The 18,754-nt window shown below is 41.1% G+C and overlaps 1 protein-coding gene across 1 annotated transcript in view; it reads left to right on the plus strand.

The window, feature by feature from the left end:
* The window catches only part of LOC145402098 (ATP-binding cassette sub-family C member 5-like), a 279,936-nt gene extending 263,546 nt beyond the window's left edge, over positions 1 to 16,390 (plus strand). Inside the window, exons 30-31 of the mRNA XM_080274212.1 lie at positions 4,766 to 4,930; positions 15,048 to 16,390. Of these exons, the coding sequence (XP_080130338.1) occupies positions 4,766 to 4,930; positions 15,048 to 15,161 (279 nt within the window). The 3' untranslated portion in view covers positions 15,162 to 16,390. The remainder of the gene's footprint in view (positions 1 to 4,765; positions 4,931 to 15,047) is intronic.
* Positions 16,391 to 18,754: the final 2,364 nt, after the last annotated feature.

Raw genomic sequence — 18,754 nt, forward strand, 5'->3', positions numbered from 1 at the left:
AAGTGTGTGTGTGTGTGTGTGTGTGTGTGTGTGTGTGTGTGTGTGTGTGTGTGTGTGTGTGTGTGTGTGCTTTATGCAAGGAGGAAGGAACCAAAGGCCAGGAGCCCACAAACCACTCCTTCAAAAAAAAAAAAAAAAAAAAAAAAAAACTAAAAGAGCCAAATTCAGGATCCGTTCATTTCGAGATGCTTGGACACACTGCGTTTGAAAGACTGGAGATCACAGGAAGTAGGAAACTGAAGATCACAGGAAGTAGGAAATACAGACAGAGGGAGACAGTTCGAGAGTTGACCTGTTGCATAAATGAAGGACTGAGAGTAACAGTTAACTCTTTCATTAGAGAGTTGGGCAGAAAAGGGATGAGAGTTTGTTGCTAGACGGGTGCTGCACGTCTGTCGTGAGGTGGAGGGATGCAAGCAGACAGTTGAGAGGAGCAGTGACCATTGAAGTAGCAATAGAAAAGAGATAAAAATGCAACAGTGCAGCAAAGAGACAGAGGTTGAAGGGAGCCAGTAAGAGGAGGAGAGTTAATGAGACGAAAAGCCTTTGACGCCATCCAGTTGAGAAGAGCTGTATATGGGGAGCCTACCAGCACATGAGAGTTGTACTCTACACAGGGGCGAATAAAACCCATGTATAAAGTCAACAACTGTACAGGGGTAAAGAAGGTATGGAGTCCGCTTAGCACACCTAATCTCTTGGAAGCAGATTTTACAAGAGATTTAATATGATCTTTCTAAGATAAATTCCAAGAGAATGAAACCCGAAGTATGTTTAAGGATGATGCAGGATTAAGCTGGATATTATTAAACATTACTGGGTACTCCTGTGGAAGATTTTGTCAAGTTGAAAGGTGTATGAATGGAGCCTTTGATGCATTAAAAACAACAAGATTATTTTTACCCCAATCAGATATGAGTCAAGTCAGACATTAGGTGTGCCATAGCCTCATCCCTTGTTTGTTGAAGTAACTGCTGAGATGGACGTTCTGAGAATCGAATGGAAAGGTGAAGGGTGGAATCATCAGCGTATGAGTGGATAGGATTAGATGTACAGCTTAGAAGGTCATTGGTGAATATAGGAAGAGAGTTGGTGATAGGACAGAGCACTGAGGAACACCACTGTTGATAGATGTAGGAGAAGAATGATTGCCATCCACAACAGCAGCTACAAAACAACCAGAAAGGAATTTATGGATGAAGACACAGATAGAAGGACAGAAACCGTAAGAGGGCAGTTTGGAAATTAAAGCTTTATGCTAGACTCAATCGAAAGCCATTGAGATGTCAAGTGCAACGGCAAAGCTTTTGCCAAAGTCCCGAAAGGAGGATGACCAGGAGTCTGAAAGGTAAGTGAGAAGATCGCTAGTGGAGTGTCCCTGATGGAACCTATGCTAACGATCAGAAAGGTTATGATAGGAAAAATGCTTTAAAATTTTTCTGTTAAGAGTAGACTCAAAAATATTTGAGATACAGGATGTTAAAGCAGTTGGGCGATAGTTAGAGGGTTGGGATTGGTCTCCCTTCCTTGGGACTGGCTGAATGAGACCAAACTTCCAGCAGGAAGGAGAGGTACAACTCGATAAAAAAAACGAAAGAGTTTACCTAGGCAGGGTGTAAGTACAGAAGCACAGTTCTTGAGGACAACAGGAGGTACTCCATCATGCCCATATGCCTTGTTAGTATTGAGGCCAGTGATATTAGAAAATACATCAGCTGAAGAAATTTTAATGTCATCCATGAGGAAGGTAGAGGGGGGAAGTGATGGAGGAACAGCACCAGAATCATCTAAGATGGAACTGAAGGAGAAAGTCTGAGCAAAAAGAAATGCTTTATCAGTAGAAGAAATAGCTACAGAGCCATCAGAGTAGAAAAGAGGAGGGAAGGGTGATAAGGTAAAGTTGTTAGAAAGGTGTTTGGCAAGATGCCAGAAGGAGTGGGAAGAATTTGAGTTGGAGAGTTGAGAGCAGTTAGTATGGATGATATTATTTTTAGCAGAGCGAAGAACAGACTTAGCACGATTCTGGGCAGAAACATAAAAAATATGTGATTCAGGGGTGGGTTGGTTCTGGTACCTTTTATAGGCCCTCTCCTTGTTGTGGACAGCATTAGAACAAACATGATTAAACCAAGGCTTTCTTGCATTAGGCAGAGGATATGAGAATTTAATGGAATGTATGCTTCCATGCCTGAGAGAATAACCTCTGTAATGCACAAGGCACACTCAGATGGCTCCCGGCTGTGGCAGCAATAATCATTCAGGAAAAATCAAAGAAGTACTGCCTGAGGTCCTCCCAATCAGCAGCTCCAAAGTGCCACAACTGGCGTTATTGGAGGGTCCACAGGCTGTACCGGAGCAATAGGACAGGTTAAGGTAATAAGGTTGTGATTGGAGGAGTCCAATGGTGAGGAATGATTTACAGTGCAAGCAGAAGGATTAGTTGTAGGGAAGAGATCAAGTATGTTGGAGCTCTCTCCAAGGCAGTCAGGGATATGGGTAGGGTGCTGTACAAGCTGCATTAGGTCATCAAGGATACAAAAGTTGTAGGCTTGTTCACCAGGTGGATCAGTGAAAGGAGAGGAGAGCCAAAGGTGGTGGTGAACATTGAAATCTCCTAGAATAGAGATTTCAGAGAAAGGAGAAATGGATAGGATGTGTTTCATCGTAGAAGTAAGATAGTCAAAGAATTAGTCATAGTCAGTAGAATTAAGGGATAAGTAAACAGCACAGATATATTTACTCATAAATTGATAGGAGAGCTGAAGCCAGAGAGTAGAGAATTCAGAAGCATCAAGTTCAGGAACACAAGAGCAAGGTAAGTCATTGCGTTCATACACACAACAGCCACCTTTGGCTTTGAAATGAGTGTAGAGAAAGTAGGAGGATACAGAAAAGGGTTTGCTATTAGTTGCATCAGACAGCTGAGTCTCAGTTAACCCTTAGACTTACCAATGACGACCTGGGTCGTCATGCATTTGTCAACCTCTGACGTCAATATGATGACTTTGCCCGTCATCTGATGTAAGCTCTAAAGAAATATTTAGGGAGTAGTCATTTTTGTTGGATGACGGGCAAAAGTGGGTGGAGCTAAGCCTGCCACAGCTGGTGCGTGTGTGCTCACTTGGTTTGCTTGGCTCAGTGTGGTGTGAGGTTCCTCACAGGTAGGATGTACACCTCTTGACTTCCCGCCAAACACTTATGCTCCTTTTTCTCACGTATATATGCGGCATTATTACCGTATTTAAGAAAATACAACAAATGATGCATTATTGGAAAGGAAATTTATTCTGCTACGTATTGAAGCAAAAAATATTATTACTTCTTGAACAGTTTTTTTGGGGCGAATATTTTTTTAAAGGACAGTGTAACTCTTTAGCATGTCAACCAACTTCTACTCACTTTTCTTGCATTTTATTTTGTATACATTGTCTTTTTGAACAATGTACAACAGAGCAAAAGTCTTCATCTTCAAAATGAGACCAAAGTGGCCTCTTTATGGTGAATAGTAGCTTTCCTATGAGCGTTAGAAGTAAAATATCTCTACGCGACTATTCTGAAAGCTCTCAAGCAAGAGTTATGTGCCGCAGCCAGAATTTACGCTCACCCCTTTACGGGATAGGGTTAGGAAGAGAAGGTGAGGTTTAGAGGAGGAGAGTTGGTGTTCAACACTGAGAAAGTTAAAGGAAAGGCTGCGAATGTTGCAGAAATGAAAAAGAAGGGAGTCAGACACTGGTTCCAGGAAGCTCGTTGAGTTGTCACCAGGAGAGGGGCGGATGGTGGGGGCATTTATGGTCCCCCCCTGGGACTCCTAGGCTTGGTTATGAGACGCCATTTTTCTTTTCTAATTTTGAAAAGGAAGTGTAGTGTGTAATGTGCATGTAGTTTGGTGTTGACAGTTAGTGAAACTTGTATTGGAGAGCATGCTGGCCTACTCTCTGTGTTACTGAGACACTGAAAAAGTTCAGTAAAGGGGGATGGTCAGGAACTAGTCCCGAGGGCTGATGAAATGGGAGCTCCAGCTCTCCCTGTCATCAGCTTTCTATCCAATTTGGGAGTACTGCCCTGCTTGACTGGTGCTACAGTCTACTCCTGGAGCTACTCCACTCATGCTACAGTTTACTCCTGGTGCTACTCAACTGGTGCTACAGTGTGTGTGTGTGTGTGTGTGTGTGTGTGTGTGTGTGTGTGTGTGTGTGTGTGTGTGTGTATCACATGCACACATGTGCATGCAAGAGAGAGAGAGAGAGAGAGAGAGAGAAAGAAAAAGAGAAATGGGGGAGAAGGAAGAAATTGAGAGGAGGAAGAAAAGGAAAAAAATTTCATTTGTTTGCCAACTCTTCAGGATCAATATATTCCCCCCAGGTGGCCATTTACTCCATAGTGTACTGTAACAACCCTTGAACATTTGTAAGCTGGACCTTTACCACTGACATGTTTTGCACATAAAGTTACAACCAAAGGTAGCTCTGTAACAGAGATACAGCATCCACAAGCTGTGACACACAGCAATGGACCCAGCAGACCCATCACAACTCCAAGACAAAATATCCCTCCATTTCACCATGCAGTGCAATTGTATCTCTGATTGCTAGGTATTCCTTCATATGCTGAATATTAGGTAGCATCAGCATGAGCAGGCAACTACATGTAAAGATAAAGAATGGGACTGTGAAGGGAGTGAATATTATGAGACAGACAGGTAGACATCAAGTGACCTTTGACTTCATCAAACCCTTGATTTCCATTTCCATTGTCTCTTTGGTAGATCCTGATGCTTGATGAGGCCACAGCATCAGTTGACCATGAGACAGATGCACTGATCCAAGCGACCATACGAGAGGCATTTACTGCCTCCACTGTCCTCACCATCGCACATCGACTTAATACTGTTGCCACCTATGACAGGATCATGGTCGTGGATGCTGGCCAGGTGAGACTATTGTTGTTGTTTTGATGGAAAATGAGTGTGTAAGACAACGTGGTACAATCATAGCATAACATGTTATCTCAAAGTTAGGTTAACATTACCAGTAATCTAAGGCCAGTGTTGTTGTATGGTTTTCAGTGGACATTAAAACGTATAGGATTTGTGTAGTTAGCTCAGTGTTAAATGAACTTTTAGCCACTAACCAGGATCTAACTTGAGACAAACTTAGTAGCAAACCAAGTTTTGGTTTGCTGAAACTACCTGAAACCAAATTTTTCCCATTTCCGAGCAGAGGAGCTTGAGGCTAGGTTGCCTCTCTCTCTCTCTCTCTCTCTCTCTCTCTCTCTCACAGAAAGAAATAAACAACATCGAGAGGATACAGAGATCAGCTGCCAAGATGGTCCATAGCCTGGCAGATGTATTGTACAAAGAAAGACTAGAAAACTGGGTTTGCCTTCCTTAGAAGAAATAGAGAGAGAGATGACATGAATGCAGTGGTCAGGGCCATGAGGAGTGTAGACAAAATTGACAGAAAAGATCTGCCTGTATGGGATGGGGGACAAGACGACAACATGGAAAGAAATTGAAAAAGACAAGTTGCTTGAAGGATATCAAGAAATACAGTTTTCCATATAGATGCATTTACCTGTGGAGTAGCCTGGACAAAGAGATTGTCCAGTTCAAAAACTTAAAGTAAAGCCAAGTTTGACCAGTTCACACACAGAGACGGGTTGTAATAGCCACAAATGAAACTTAACAAATTAATCACACTGTCCTGACCATGATTCAGTCTCAGGCCCCCCATGCTTCATATGCATGCACATTACCACTGGGCCAAACAGAAGATCCCTTCCTTGTCTCTGGGCAATGCGGGCTTTTATAGACTCCATTACAGGGACCCCATGAGCATAGCTCAGTTCCTGTATGTCACACACACACACACACACACACACACACACACACACACACACACACACACACACACACACACACACACACACACACACACACACACACACACACACACACACACACACACACACACACACACACACACACACACACACACACACACACACACACACACACACACACACACACACACACACACACACACACACACACACACACACACACACACACACACACACACACACACACACACACACACACACACACACACACACACACACACACACACACACACACACACACACACACACACACACACACACACACACACACACACACACACACACACACACACACACACACACACACACACACACACACACACACACACACACACACACACACACACACACACACACACACACACACACACACACACACACACACACACACACACACACACACACACACACACACACACACACACACACACACACACACACACACACACACACACACACACACACACACACACACACACACACACACACACACACACACACACACACACACACACGATAATAGGGAACGTGGTGCCAAGAGACTAGCTTTATAGGCAGGGAAAATACAACTTTGGGAAAGCAAACTTAACAGGATTGAGAATATTTTTCGAAAATGCAGATTGGAAAAATTCACAGAAACGAGAGAGACAGAGGAAGTGGGATATCTTTCTAGACCTCTATAATTCAAGAGTGGAAAAATGTGTGCCAAGAGTAAGGTGGAAAGAAAACAGGAAAAAGGGGTGGTTTAATAGAAGGTGTATGATAACAAAAAAAGAGAGGGACACGGCTGGAGAAAGAGAGGTAATGATAGAACGAAGGAAGAATATAAAAGAACTAGAAATGAATATACAAGAATATGTAGAGAGGAAGAAAGGAACTTTGATAACAATATAATAGACAAACGTAAGGATGAACCCAAACTGTTTTATAGATTTGTCAATGACAAATTGAAACAAAAGGAAGGAATCACCAAACTGAAATTAGATGAAGAGGTCTATAAAGATGCAGCAATGCAAGTTGAAGTAATGAACAAATGTTTCCAATCAGTTTTCACTAAAGAAAGGGAGTTTGTGGAAGGGGAGGGAGTGACTAGAAATGTAGTGATAAAAGATATATTGGATATACAGGAAGTGTATAAATTACCGGAAACTCAGGATGTAAGGAAAGCCCCAGGACCAGATGGAATCTTGAACTGGGTGCTGAAGAAATGCAGAGAACACCTGGCGGATAAGATTCACAGTTTAATTGCATGTTCTTGGAAGAGAGGAAAGTGCCTCAAGAATGGAAGAGGGCAAATGTGGTACCAATTTATAAGGGAGGAAACAAGGAAGAACCGCTGAATTATAGACCAGTGTCCCAAACCATCATGGTCACAAAATTGTGCGAGAGAATCCTGGAAGATAGATGGATAAAATATCTGGAGGAGATGAATTTTTGGCTGGAAGTCAGTTTGGATTCAGAATTGGAAGGTCATGTGTTTCCAACTTACTGAGCTTTTACTCAAGCAATTGACGTACTACAGGAGAGAGATGGTTGGGTGGATTGTGTGTACTGTATTTAGATATGGAGAAGGCCTTCGACAAGGTACCCCATAAGAGACCAATGTGGAAACTAGAGCATATGGGAGGACTGAAGGGAAACCTCCTGGAATGGATGAGAGACTTTTTGAGAGACAGACAATGAGGACAGTAATAAAGGACAGGATATCTGGATGGAAGGAAGTAACAAGTGAAGACCCACAGGGCTCGGTGTTGGCACCAGTAGTGTTCCTGATTTACGTTAATGATATGGTAGTTGGAGTGAACAGTTATGCAAGTCTGTTTGCTGATGATGCAAAGATCTTGAGGAAGGTAGAGCTTGAGGAGGATTGTACAATGCTACAGGAGGATCTGAATAGGATACATGATTGGAACTGGATGTGGGAAATGAAATTCAACACAAAGAAATGTAAAATACTGGAAATGGGTACAAGAACAAGAGGCCATCATTGAATTATTTGATAGGTAATGAACCAATCACAGAAGTGTGAGAAGAGAAAGATTTGGGAGTGCTGGTCCAGGATAGTTTGTCACCTGAAAACCATACAGTATTAACAAGACAGTTAGAGAGACGTATAAACTCTTGATTAATGTAAGAGTAGCATTTCATTACATGGATGAGGAGATGATGAAAAAATTGATAGTGGCCGTGATCTGCCCCGGGCTAGAATATGCGGCAGTAGTGTGGTCCCCACACAAAAAGAAAGATATAAACAAGATTGAGAGAATACAGAGAACAGCAACCAAGATGGTCCCCAGTTCGCCGGATCTGTCTGTCACGGGGGGATGTAAATTTAAGAATAAATGCTGGTATTAATGGAAGGTAAACACAAAGAATCGACTTGTGAAATCAAGTACAGTAGTAAGTTTTACTTTATGCTGGCTTACTTTGCCGATTCTCTAAAGACGAGAATTGTATAAACTTTCTCAGCAGTACACAGCGGAGACTAATCACTCACGAATGCTGTATCGTTAGTACTGTTGGTCTCTACGAAAGTGACTCTACCCCTGACAATCAATAACTAATACTAATAATAACGATCAGGATCTTGCTGGTGCAAACTCTTAGCTGGCACAACGGATTTAAGTCTAGAAGAACTGGCTCAAATACCAGTCGTGAATACTGTAAGGAGTTTGTGCAAACTAAAGTAAGCTCAATGTGGAGAAATTAAACACCATGAACACAGTTAAATGACCTCAAAGAAAAGAACTGTAAATTTCTTGATTACAGTAAAATACATTTACGTTACATGAATCTCAAAATGAATTCAAAAGGGGATTTCACTGTCACAGAGGGACTAGTGAATTCAAAAGGGGAATTCACTGTCACAGAGGGACTAGTGAATTCAAATAACAAAGGAAATACACTCACTCATTCAAAAGCTAATCAGACCTACGGTTAAGAAAACAAACAATAATACTAGTGAGTGAAGGGAACCAAGCTGAAGCCACGAAAGACTGGGTGTCTGTCTGTTGCACGCCAGGCAATGCTATTCACTGCTCAGCTCACTGCAACTGATCACCAAACTCAGCGAGGAAATATAGGGAATCGTTGAACTCTGGAGACTTTAGGTGCTAGGGGACCTCCTCTCTCAGCTCTGGCACAACGAACCTCTTCCCGTAGCTGCTTGACACCGACTGATTCATGTAAGTAAACTGGGCAAGGCCCAAATCAACGGTTGAGAAGCAATGTGAGAAGAACTACACAAAAATTTTCGCTCAGTGAAATGCACTATCTGTACAAAGAGTCACTTATGAAAACAGTGACAAGGTTTATGAAAACTCATTATGATCTGAGTGCAAAAGCGAGGCAGTTAACGGTCTGAGCGAAAATTAATGCATTTCAATGAAATTCAGACGTTCCCTTAAACAATACTAATACAATGTCGCGAATTAATTTGTGGCATTACGCCCCATCAAAATGAAATTTTTCATAGAAAATTTAACAGTGGGTGATATTTACATCCTAACTCTGTCACACAAGATTCACACTGTGATGTGTGTACTATCCTGCTACTGGAGAAAATCACTGTTGCCAATGAGCGTAAAACCTCATATTTACGTTAATAGAATCAAGCTTCAGGAAAAAACTCTGTGATGACGGTGAAAAATCCTGTACTCACGTCAAACTGAGCGAAAAGTTCACTACATTTACGTTAACAACTAATTGTTATGTAGCGTAGTTTATGTAATACACGGTGTAGTTGTGACAGTTGTAGTGTAACTGTACCTGTGTGTAAAATGATATGATACAAATTAATAGTAAATGGAGACGAGGCAGAAGAGAAGAGGCAGCAGCATGTGGCAGAGACGATGAGCTGATCTGCACGGCAAAACTGCTACACCTGCCAGCTGTACCTGCGAAACCAATCAGGGTGGAGCGTCAAAAGTGTCAGTGTGACGGATAATTTGCATTAAACTGCAATTACCCTCTGCCTAGTAGTCAGTACATATGGTACAAAAGGTACACCATTACTGGGTACATTATTAACTAGGAAACATAGTCCTTGGATTGCATAAATCTCTGAGGACCCCTGTAGTTTACTGGTTAAACCTACATTAACCAGGAAATGTGCTAGTCCTTTGATTGCATAAATCTCTCAGAACATCCAGTTTACTGGTTAAACCTAACTCTACACTTACGATTAATATGAGATGGAGGGATGGGGTAGAGAGGTATATGAGAGAGGGGGGTGTGAGTTGGGAGCAGGGCAGTGAAATGGCGGGGGACAGGGCGACTTGGAGTCGATTTGTTTGTGGCCACCCCAGACAGGATTGAGACGTCTGGCAATAGATAGATAGCAGTGCACATCAGATTGACATTCGTTTCATTTTGTTTCTGAAGGCTCTAACATGCTTGCATGCATCGGCCTTGGTCACCTAATGGCGGCTGTCCATGCTGCTCGATCTCTAGCAGCTTCTCTATTCAGTCCCTTATCCTTGAGGTCATACTCAGTGACCTCGTCCCTGGTCTTTTTTCAATCTGTCTCTCACAACCCTACCCTTAACATTAACACTTCTCGCTTTCTGCACCCAATTAGCATCCCCCATCCTAACTACATGCCCAAACCATTTCAGTCTACCTGTCCTCATCACAACACCAGTACACTCCAATCCCATTCTACCCCTCAACTCTTCCATCTTAAACCTAGCCCCCCCAGGCCTCACACTCAGAGACACATTGCACATCCACCTAATCCTTGCCATTTCTGTATGTTTTAGCCTGCAAATTTCCTCTTCCTTTACTGTCCAGGTCTCACTGCCATACAGCATTACACTGCTAACACATGCTGGATACAAAGATCCCTTAGCATGGAGGGAGAGCCGTCTCGATGTCAGGAGAGGCAACAGGTGCCTGAACTTCATCCAGCTACTCCTCACTCTAGCCACACAGCTAGCTCCAGCCCCACCTCCCTCACATAACATGTCTCACAAATAACAAAACTCTTCTACACACTCAAGAGACTCACCAGCATGTTCAATCCTTTCATGCCTGACAATCTCCAGTTGCACTCCCCGACACAATGCACACATGAAATCAGCATTATCTCACAATCTATGGTACCTTTAATACCACTACATCTCTTATGCATCCACGTATCACAGACGCTGCACAAGATGGAATTATTTCCCACGCCCTTGTGGCCAACCTTACATGGCTACTTCCCCTTTTCATTGACAGCACGGCCACAACATCATCACCATTATCATCATCATCATCATCATCATCATCATCATATCATCATCATCATCATCATCATCATCATCATCATCATCATCATGAGTTGGTTGGCCAGTGTTAGGCAGCTGCAAGTGTGTGACAAGTCTGTGAGAGCAACACGAGCAAAAGTAACAAGAAATCAAAGGTCTGATATTCACAGGCTCAGATGTACAGAAATGACAGTGATTAGGTGGATGTGCAGTGCATCCTTGAATGCAAGGCCTGGGGGACTAAGTTTACAATGGAGGAGTTAAGAGGTAGGATGGGACTGTAGTGCATTGGTATTTTGATGAGAGGTAGATTGAGATGGTTTGGGTATGTGGAGAGAATAGGGGATGACAGTTGGGTGCAGATAGTGAGAAGTGTTAATGTTAGGGGTTGGGTTGCAAGAGGTAGACCAAAAAAGACCTGGGATGAGGTAATTGAGTGTGACCTCAGAGATAAAGGACTGAATAGGGTGTCTGCCAGAGATCGAGCAGCATGGAGAGCCGTCATTAGGTGACCAAGGCCAATACATGCAAGCATGTTGAAGCCTTTGTAAATTAAACGAAAAGCAGTCATGTTGAAGCCTTTATAAATGAAACGAAGTGAAACAATGAACCATACCTCCACTTCTTTTACTGAGAGTACAGTACATGACTCATGAAGGTATGTCATTGCCATCATTAATAAATGTAAAACTTTTGTATAGCTTAAAATCAAGAGCATGAGCAGTGGAGGAATATTAAGTGGATTGTGTAAGTTAGATACGATGACCATTTAAATTAATGAAGGATGTGGAATAAGGATATCAGTTGATTAGAGGGGACAAAAGATTGTGCTTAATGAAGGATATGGAGTAAGGGTATCAATTGATCGGAAGGGACAAAAGGTTGTGCTTAAATGGTATACTAATACAGAGAATAGATTATGAAAAGGGTGATAATAAGGTTTATATACCAGAGTTCAAGGCTGGGAGAGACAGGTGGCATGAAAAGAATGTATTGGAAAGTGAGAAATGAGAGTTGAGGAAGGAAAAGAAGTGATAAAGGTTAGAAACTGATGGATGAGGTATGTCTATAGATGCATATGACAAGGGTTGCATTTTTTTTTTCTTATCTGTCAATAAAACGTTTACCCCATAAGCATTTCAAGAGTGACTTATTTGTGTGAAGCATATTGCTTGTGTGGAGTGTACGTCTTTAGTGCAACCAAGAAGTTCAAAGTCTCCAATGAAGAATGTGTAGACGGATGGGCCATTTCACAGGGCAATCTGTTGATAGTCCTCTTATTTCTGTGCTTTCCCATGTTTCTGGATCTTTTGTGCTTCATGGTTAATGGGGTTATGAAGATTGTGGTGAAATGATGATTATGGTGTAAGAAGAATATTAACTGATAAGGATACATATCATGGTTTACTTCATAGTTCAACTATCCCTTTCCTGCAGTCATTAGTTTCACACATTCACTTCATAATTATGACCTTGCCACTCTTATGTATATTCTGCATTATCACCTAATCCTTTATTACCCCATCAGAAGTGTAGGGCCCCTAGACTAGGCTTCTTTGTTCATACATGTAAGGTGCAACTAACCTTAGGTCCCCAAGACTAGGCTACTTAGTTTCGACATGTAAGGCGAGACTGACCTGTCATTTGCCCTGAACAGCAGTATGTGAGCAATAAGTCCCAACCACACCTTAGACATAAACCAGCTTGGAACATCCATTTCATTTATCACCATTTTTGGTTTATGTCTTGTCCACATAGTATGGATCAGAGAGGCACACCTGATAGTTCTCCTCCATCTTACTTTGTTTTGTGCCAGCTCTCTTGAAGTATCTCTAGATGTAAGGTCAGTATACACCATTGCCTCCTGCATCTTCCATGGTCTACTTCTCCGTCAGTGGCCCAATACAGTGCCTCCGTTCTTTTATTTACACTTCCTCACCCAGCTTCTTGGTTCTTCCTTTTGACATGCCCAAATCACTTCAGTCTTTTAACTTCCTTCCTATGCCACTCCCAGCTGTCTTCTCATGTCTAAGGATATTCTGTCATCCAGCTTTATTCCACACAACCATCAGATCATTCAAATGTCATTTTGCTTTAGTCTCACTTTCTCTTCCTTTTTAACACTGCTTGTTTCACTTCAATACAGTATGACACTCCTAACACAAATACAAAACACTCCCTTTTGTGGATAATGAGAATACTCAAGATGTCAGGATGGGTACCAGTTCTCTAAGCCAGAGTAGCAGAATTATCCACAATCTCTGGTGACTCCCTTTCTACCACCACAGATGTTACTGGTCTGTCATCAAGTTGTCAGGCTGTGCCCCTATACAGTATCTACTATACTGGAACTCTGCCACCAGCCTCAAGCTGCCACTTAATACATCTCTAATGTACTGTACTCGTGTCTGCATCAAGTACAGAGAATACTCTTTCTACTCACATCATTCCTGCATACAGCACATGGCCAGTTACTCAAGTCCATAACCCACTTGACCACCAGGTATTCAGATATTGGTTATATTCTTACTACCCACCAGTATAAATGGCTTCCTGGGCTAAAAAAAAAAAAAAAAAAAAAAAAAAAAAAAAAAAACATTTGACATGTTACTGAGTCTAGAGTCACATGTAAGTAGTGTTACATCATTTAAATCTCCAAACTACACTCTTTATATACCTGTTCATGTGTCCATATCCTCTTAAAATATGTAAGCCTTATTCTCTGCTTGCATACTTGTGTTAGTTCTCTGCTCAATGTCCAACCCTTTCACCACTGTAACTGTTCCCTAACCCACATGTAAAGGTTTGCTGGTAGCAAGAATAAGTTAAAATTTACATCATCATATTGAATGAGTAAGTGATTGTTTATTACCCCTTTGCCACAGAAAGTGTCCCCTGAGCTGAGTAAGATACGGTCCATTCACTTAATACGCGAGTTTCTATGATGCTAAATTCCTAGAGTGCGACAGGGGAGTTGAAAAAATTAAATAGTATTGTAGATAGTGCATGAGTTGGTTTGGAAAATGTGAAATTGCAGCAGCAAAGTGAGTCAAATCTGGTGTCGCACCACAGAGCACAGTCTGCCCTTGTAGAGCACGTGAGGTAGTGACCTGTTCCACCGTCACAAGCCATGGCCGTGGATAGTGAAGATCTAGTGATCTAAAACATAAGCAAAATCCTGGCAGCCTTTGACAAGTGTAAAGATGAAGTGACAGTGAATGAAAACTGTAAAATGTGAGGTCAAGAGGCTCTGAATGCCATAGAAAGCAGCCGCCATTACTACGGAGACAGGCATGCCAAGGAAGTGAACCGATGGCATCAGACTCTGATCACCATCGTTTTTATTCCACGACAAGAAGAAGATCAAGTGCCCTCAACATCTGCTGAGGATGACAACCATGGTGCATCTGTTGTGTCTGTATTGGACTTTGAGAGGTTCATGACTGATGTGGAGTGTGTTGGTGGTGGTGGTGGTATGATTGAATCAGGCAGTGTGGAGGGTGCTGGGACCAGGGCACTGTAACTGCCTCGCCCTGCCTCTGAACCCCATCTCTTCAAGTCAGCTAAGCCTTCCCTGCATAGATTTTAAGGTAAAGGACTTTTATGTGGGTTATACTGACTGTGTACTTGTTTAATGTCCCATAATACATAGGCAAAATGACAGACTAGGGGCCAGAAGGGTGACTTTTGAGGCAGTCACCCCACCAGTTAGAATTTTCCCCATAAGGTATGTTATTTGTAAAGCACAAAATTTGTAGAGAGCAAGATCATCTACCACCCAAATTTTCACATATTAAGTGAATGGACTGTAGTTTGTTGACAGGAAGAATAAGCTGACAATTTTGTCACTTTACTGATGGAATTGACCATACATTATTGTCTTTTATTCCTTTGCAGGTCATTGAGTTTGCATCACCAGAGGACCTGATGCGTGATGAGTCATCAGTGTTCCGAGAGATGATGAAGGCCATGGGAGTGATGACATTGGAGCAGATGAAGGTGCTCACGTAACCACACTTGGAAGTAGCTTGATGATGCCAAGAATTTTAAATTAATTCCAGTCATTCTGTGAGCTGACTGCTTCGTTAGTGGTGTTCCCTTAGTGAATATATGTGAAGTGGTGTAAAGAGATGGAAGTTTGCTTTGTATGAGTGATCAGAAGATCAGGAAGAGAACAGAAAGATGATTCATCAGAATGAGGTGAACAGAAGATAGTGCGATTGTTTCTAGGACTGTGAAGAGTGTAACTTGGAGGTTTCATCTGTACAGTTGATGCAGAAATTGTGAGAATAGCTTTTAATAACCATGGAAGTACAGGGTATAGGAAATATGGTGATTTTGAGTTGTGCAGGCACAGTTCAGTAATGCATCAGAGATGTTGCCTGGGAGCAACCATGCCTTGTTGTCCAAGTATGGCTTTTGGATTAAGTTGGTGCAGTGATATGATGATGAAAACATACTGTATTAATACACAAATGTAAGCTGGAAGCTTATGTAGATAATGATCCAAAATGTAGTAAAGGATGCTAATGCTTTAGAGGACAAGTCTGAAGGTAATGAAAATTATCATGTGTTAAGTTGGAGGATAATGGAAATATTCTGAATATGAGTTTGAAACTGGTGTAGAGTTCAGACGGAAGAAATTGAAGGTGTTGTTATGCAGCGTTGAAACATGATGATAATGAAGACACTCTAGGTCTGAGGTGGAAGAAAGTTAAAGTAATTGAGTTGAGGTAGAATACTTTGAAGCTGTGATAGAGTAGAAGACTTAAACTTCATACAGCATCCTATGTACCAGAACATTGAAGAGCGTAGTAGCAATTTAAGGTTGGCCAGGTATTCAGGTAAGTAGTAGTAGCCAAAGATGTAACCCCTTCAGCCTGATGATGTCTTACGTATTATATGCTGGCTGCCCCCAGATTGGTTAGTTCAGGTTAGGAGAGACATTTTGAGCTGGAGTACTTAGATATTAGTGTACTGGTACCTTCACTGTCCATTTCAGTAGATCTCTCCAAAGCTGAAAAACATCAGATAGAAGTGGCAAGATTTAAACACAAATAGACATCATAGTGAAGAGGCTTTTCTTCAAGTTGTTTTGGCAGTGTGAAAACTCTAATCTTTCCAGTCAGATGGCAGTTATTTTATTCTTGCTATCTACAGAAAATTTTGTTCAGTTTGGGAGAGCATCCTAAAAGTGAGAGAGATAGTGGAGGCAATATCTAACTTTCCCTATTCAAAGTCTCTCCAAACCGAAGTGAAATCACTTGTGAGTACAGTAACGAGAATAAAGTAGAAAAAAATATGTCACCAGGTTGAAGGGCTTGAGAATAGTATCCAAAGCTGAATGCTGCTGAATTTGATAGCAAATTGTGATATTTGTAGATAAGACTGAAATAGGTAAAGCATACTACTCTTTGTTTTGGTTCATGCTTGGTTCTTAGGATTTTTTTTTCTTTACCATTTAGCTCCCTCACAAAGGTGATAACTATACATCACTCTTCCGGCCAGTAGATCATTTTATTGAACTTAGGATCCATTGTAGTGAAGAGATTGATTAAGGCTATATCTAACCTCTCTGCTTAAAAAAAAAAACTCAAATTGTTTAACCTTCTTAATAGCAAGAGACATCACTACACTGAAGCTAGGGAGTTCTGGGAGGAAGTGGTGATAAACACTGATTACAAAGCATGGAGAGGATGTTTGTCCACCTAAGATGAACTCTGGAATTAGATTTCTGGCAATAGGTAAAAATATAGTCACTTTCTGACATTTAACCGAGTTGAGGTGATGCATGTTGAGGTGATCAGCACAACAGTAATTGTTATACTGTATTTGAATGTACAGCTATGCAGTGCTGTACAGTAGGATGAAGTACTTAGTAATTGTGATAATTTTATTTTTTTCCTACACTTATAATACAAAAGGATGCACAGTCCATTTTCTCCACTCTTATGTAAGACTCCTTTATGTGATCCCCATTTAGGCAAGTAAATGAGTGATGTAATGAGACAGAATAAATACTGGAACTTTGTTTTAATATAAAGACACCATTATGTCACCTTTACTAGTTTACCTTTATATAATAATACAGTACTGTATATGGAATTTCAGCTTATTTTTAGAAGTGGATACACCTGCGGGAATGGCCGTCCATCTGTTGCTCTCCAATTATATTTGGAAATGAGGTGCTGCACTCTCATGGACTTAAGTAAAGCAACACCACACCACATTACACGACCATCTTGTACCATACTACACAAAATCATCCTCCCTGACCACATCACACCAATAACATGGACTGAGAGGCCCATAAGTTCTCGCATCTAGTACACTACACTGTTTCTGTACTTGTTCTTTATTACACATGCATACTTTCCAGGTTATGCAAGGGTACTCATCTGGAAGGCTTTGTGAAAGTTAGTTTTTGAGTAAGTCAGATTTAACCCTTTGGTATGTATGTTTAAACAGTAAACACACATACTGTACACACCAATAATAAAAGTAAACATGCTGCACACACCACTGTAAACATAAACAGTACATGCTGCAGCACTGTACTGTAATAGTAATTAAACATACTGAACACACTGCAAGTTCCATCTGTAAGGTTGAATTTCTGTAAGTTGAGATTGCATATCCAGGGATGTATCTGCAGTTTTATCAAACTTAAAAAGTTATATGTTTAACACGTTCAGATATGATGTATAGTATTTTTCAGAGCTATCATTGAATAATGAAATGCTGGAGTATTTGCAGACCAAAATAAAGGAGTCTTACCATGCTTCATGTGCAGAAGATTTAATGTTTCTTTATGCTTTTGGAAATGTGAAAGATTTACACAGTAACAGATTCCACTTACCTCACATTATCCTGCAAGTCCATTTTCCTTGAACGTCTTTTCTCAGCAAATTACTTTCACTGTATGTCCAAGTACAGTATGTATGCATGTGTTCATAGTTGCAGTAGTAATAATAGTTTTTGTTATTTGTAGAAGTACTGTAGTAGCAGTAGTTGTACTGGTGGTGGTGGTACCATAATAGCAGTCCTATTTCCCCTCCACTGGTTAGTGCAGCACCAGAAGAAGAAAAGTAAGTCCTTGTCATAAGCTGCCTTTTTCTCCAACTAAGATCACAATAAAGCACTGAAAGATTGCCCATTAAAGCTCCATTTCCACCTGTAAAGCTGATTTGCCAGGTTTCACCAAATTTACAGTTGTATAATCAGTGTTGCAGTTTTTGTTACACACAATAATCAATTATGAGGACTGCCAGGATGGCTGTATAATTATACAGTATACAGGTAGTCCATGTTATTAATCAGGGATGTTTTCTCAGACACAATGACCTTTTCCCTGCAACTGGTACAGTAGCTAGTATATACAGGGGGAAAATGGCAAAGCAGCTGTATAGGTTTCTGTGGAACTGTGACAGCCAGTTTTTCTGTAAATTACCATGGACTTGAATCTGGGTAACAGTCTTTTTAGTTTTTTCATGCCACTGCCTTATTATTTTATTCCACTGAGGAAATGTCTTTAATAAGGGGTTTTAATAAGGCTATGATGTCTAGTTCATCCAGTTCAAAGAGTATAACCTATTAAGCTTAAT

Source organism: Coenobita brevimanus, chromosome 57 (assembly GCF_032717465.1).
Source record: "Coenobita brevimanus isolate Jiangsu-jjx chromosome 57, ASM3271746v2, whole genome shotgun sequence".
Lineage (NCBI taxonomy): Eukaryota > Metazoa > Arthropoda > Malacostraca > Decapoda > Coenobitidae > Coenobita > Coenobita brevimanus.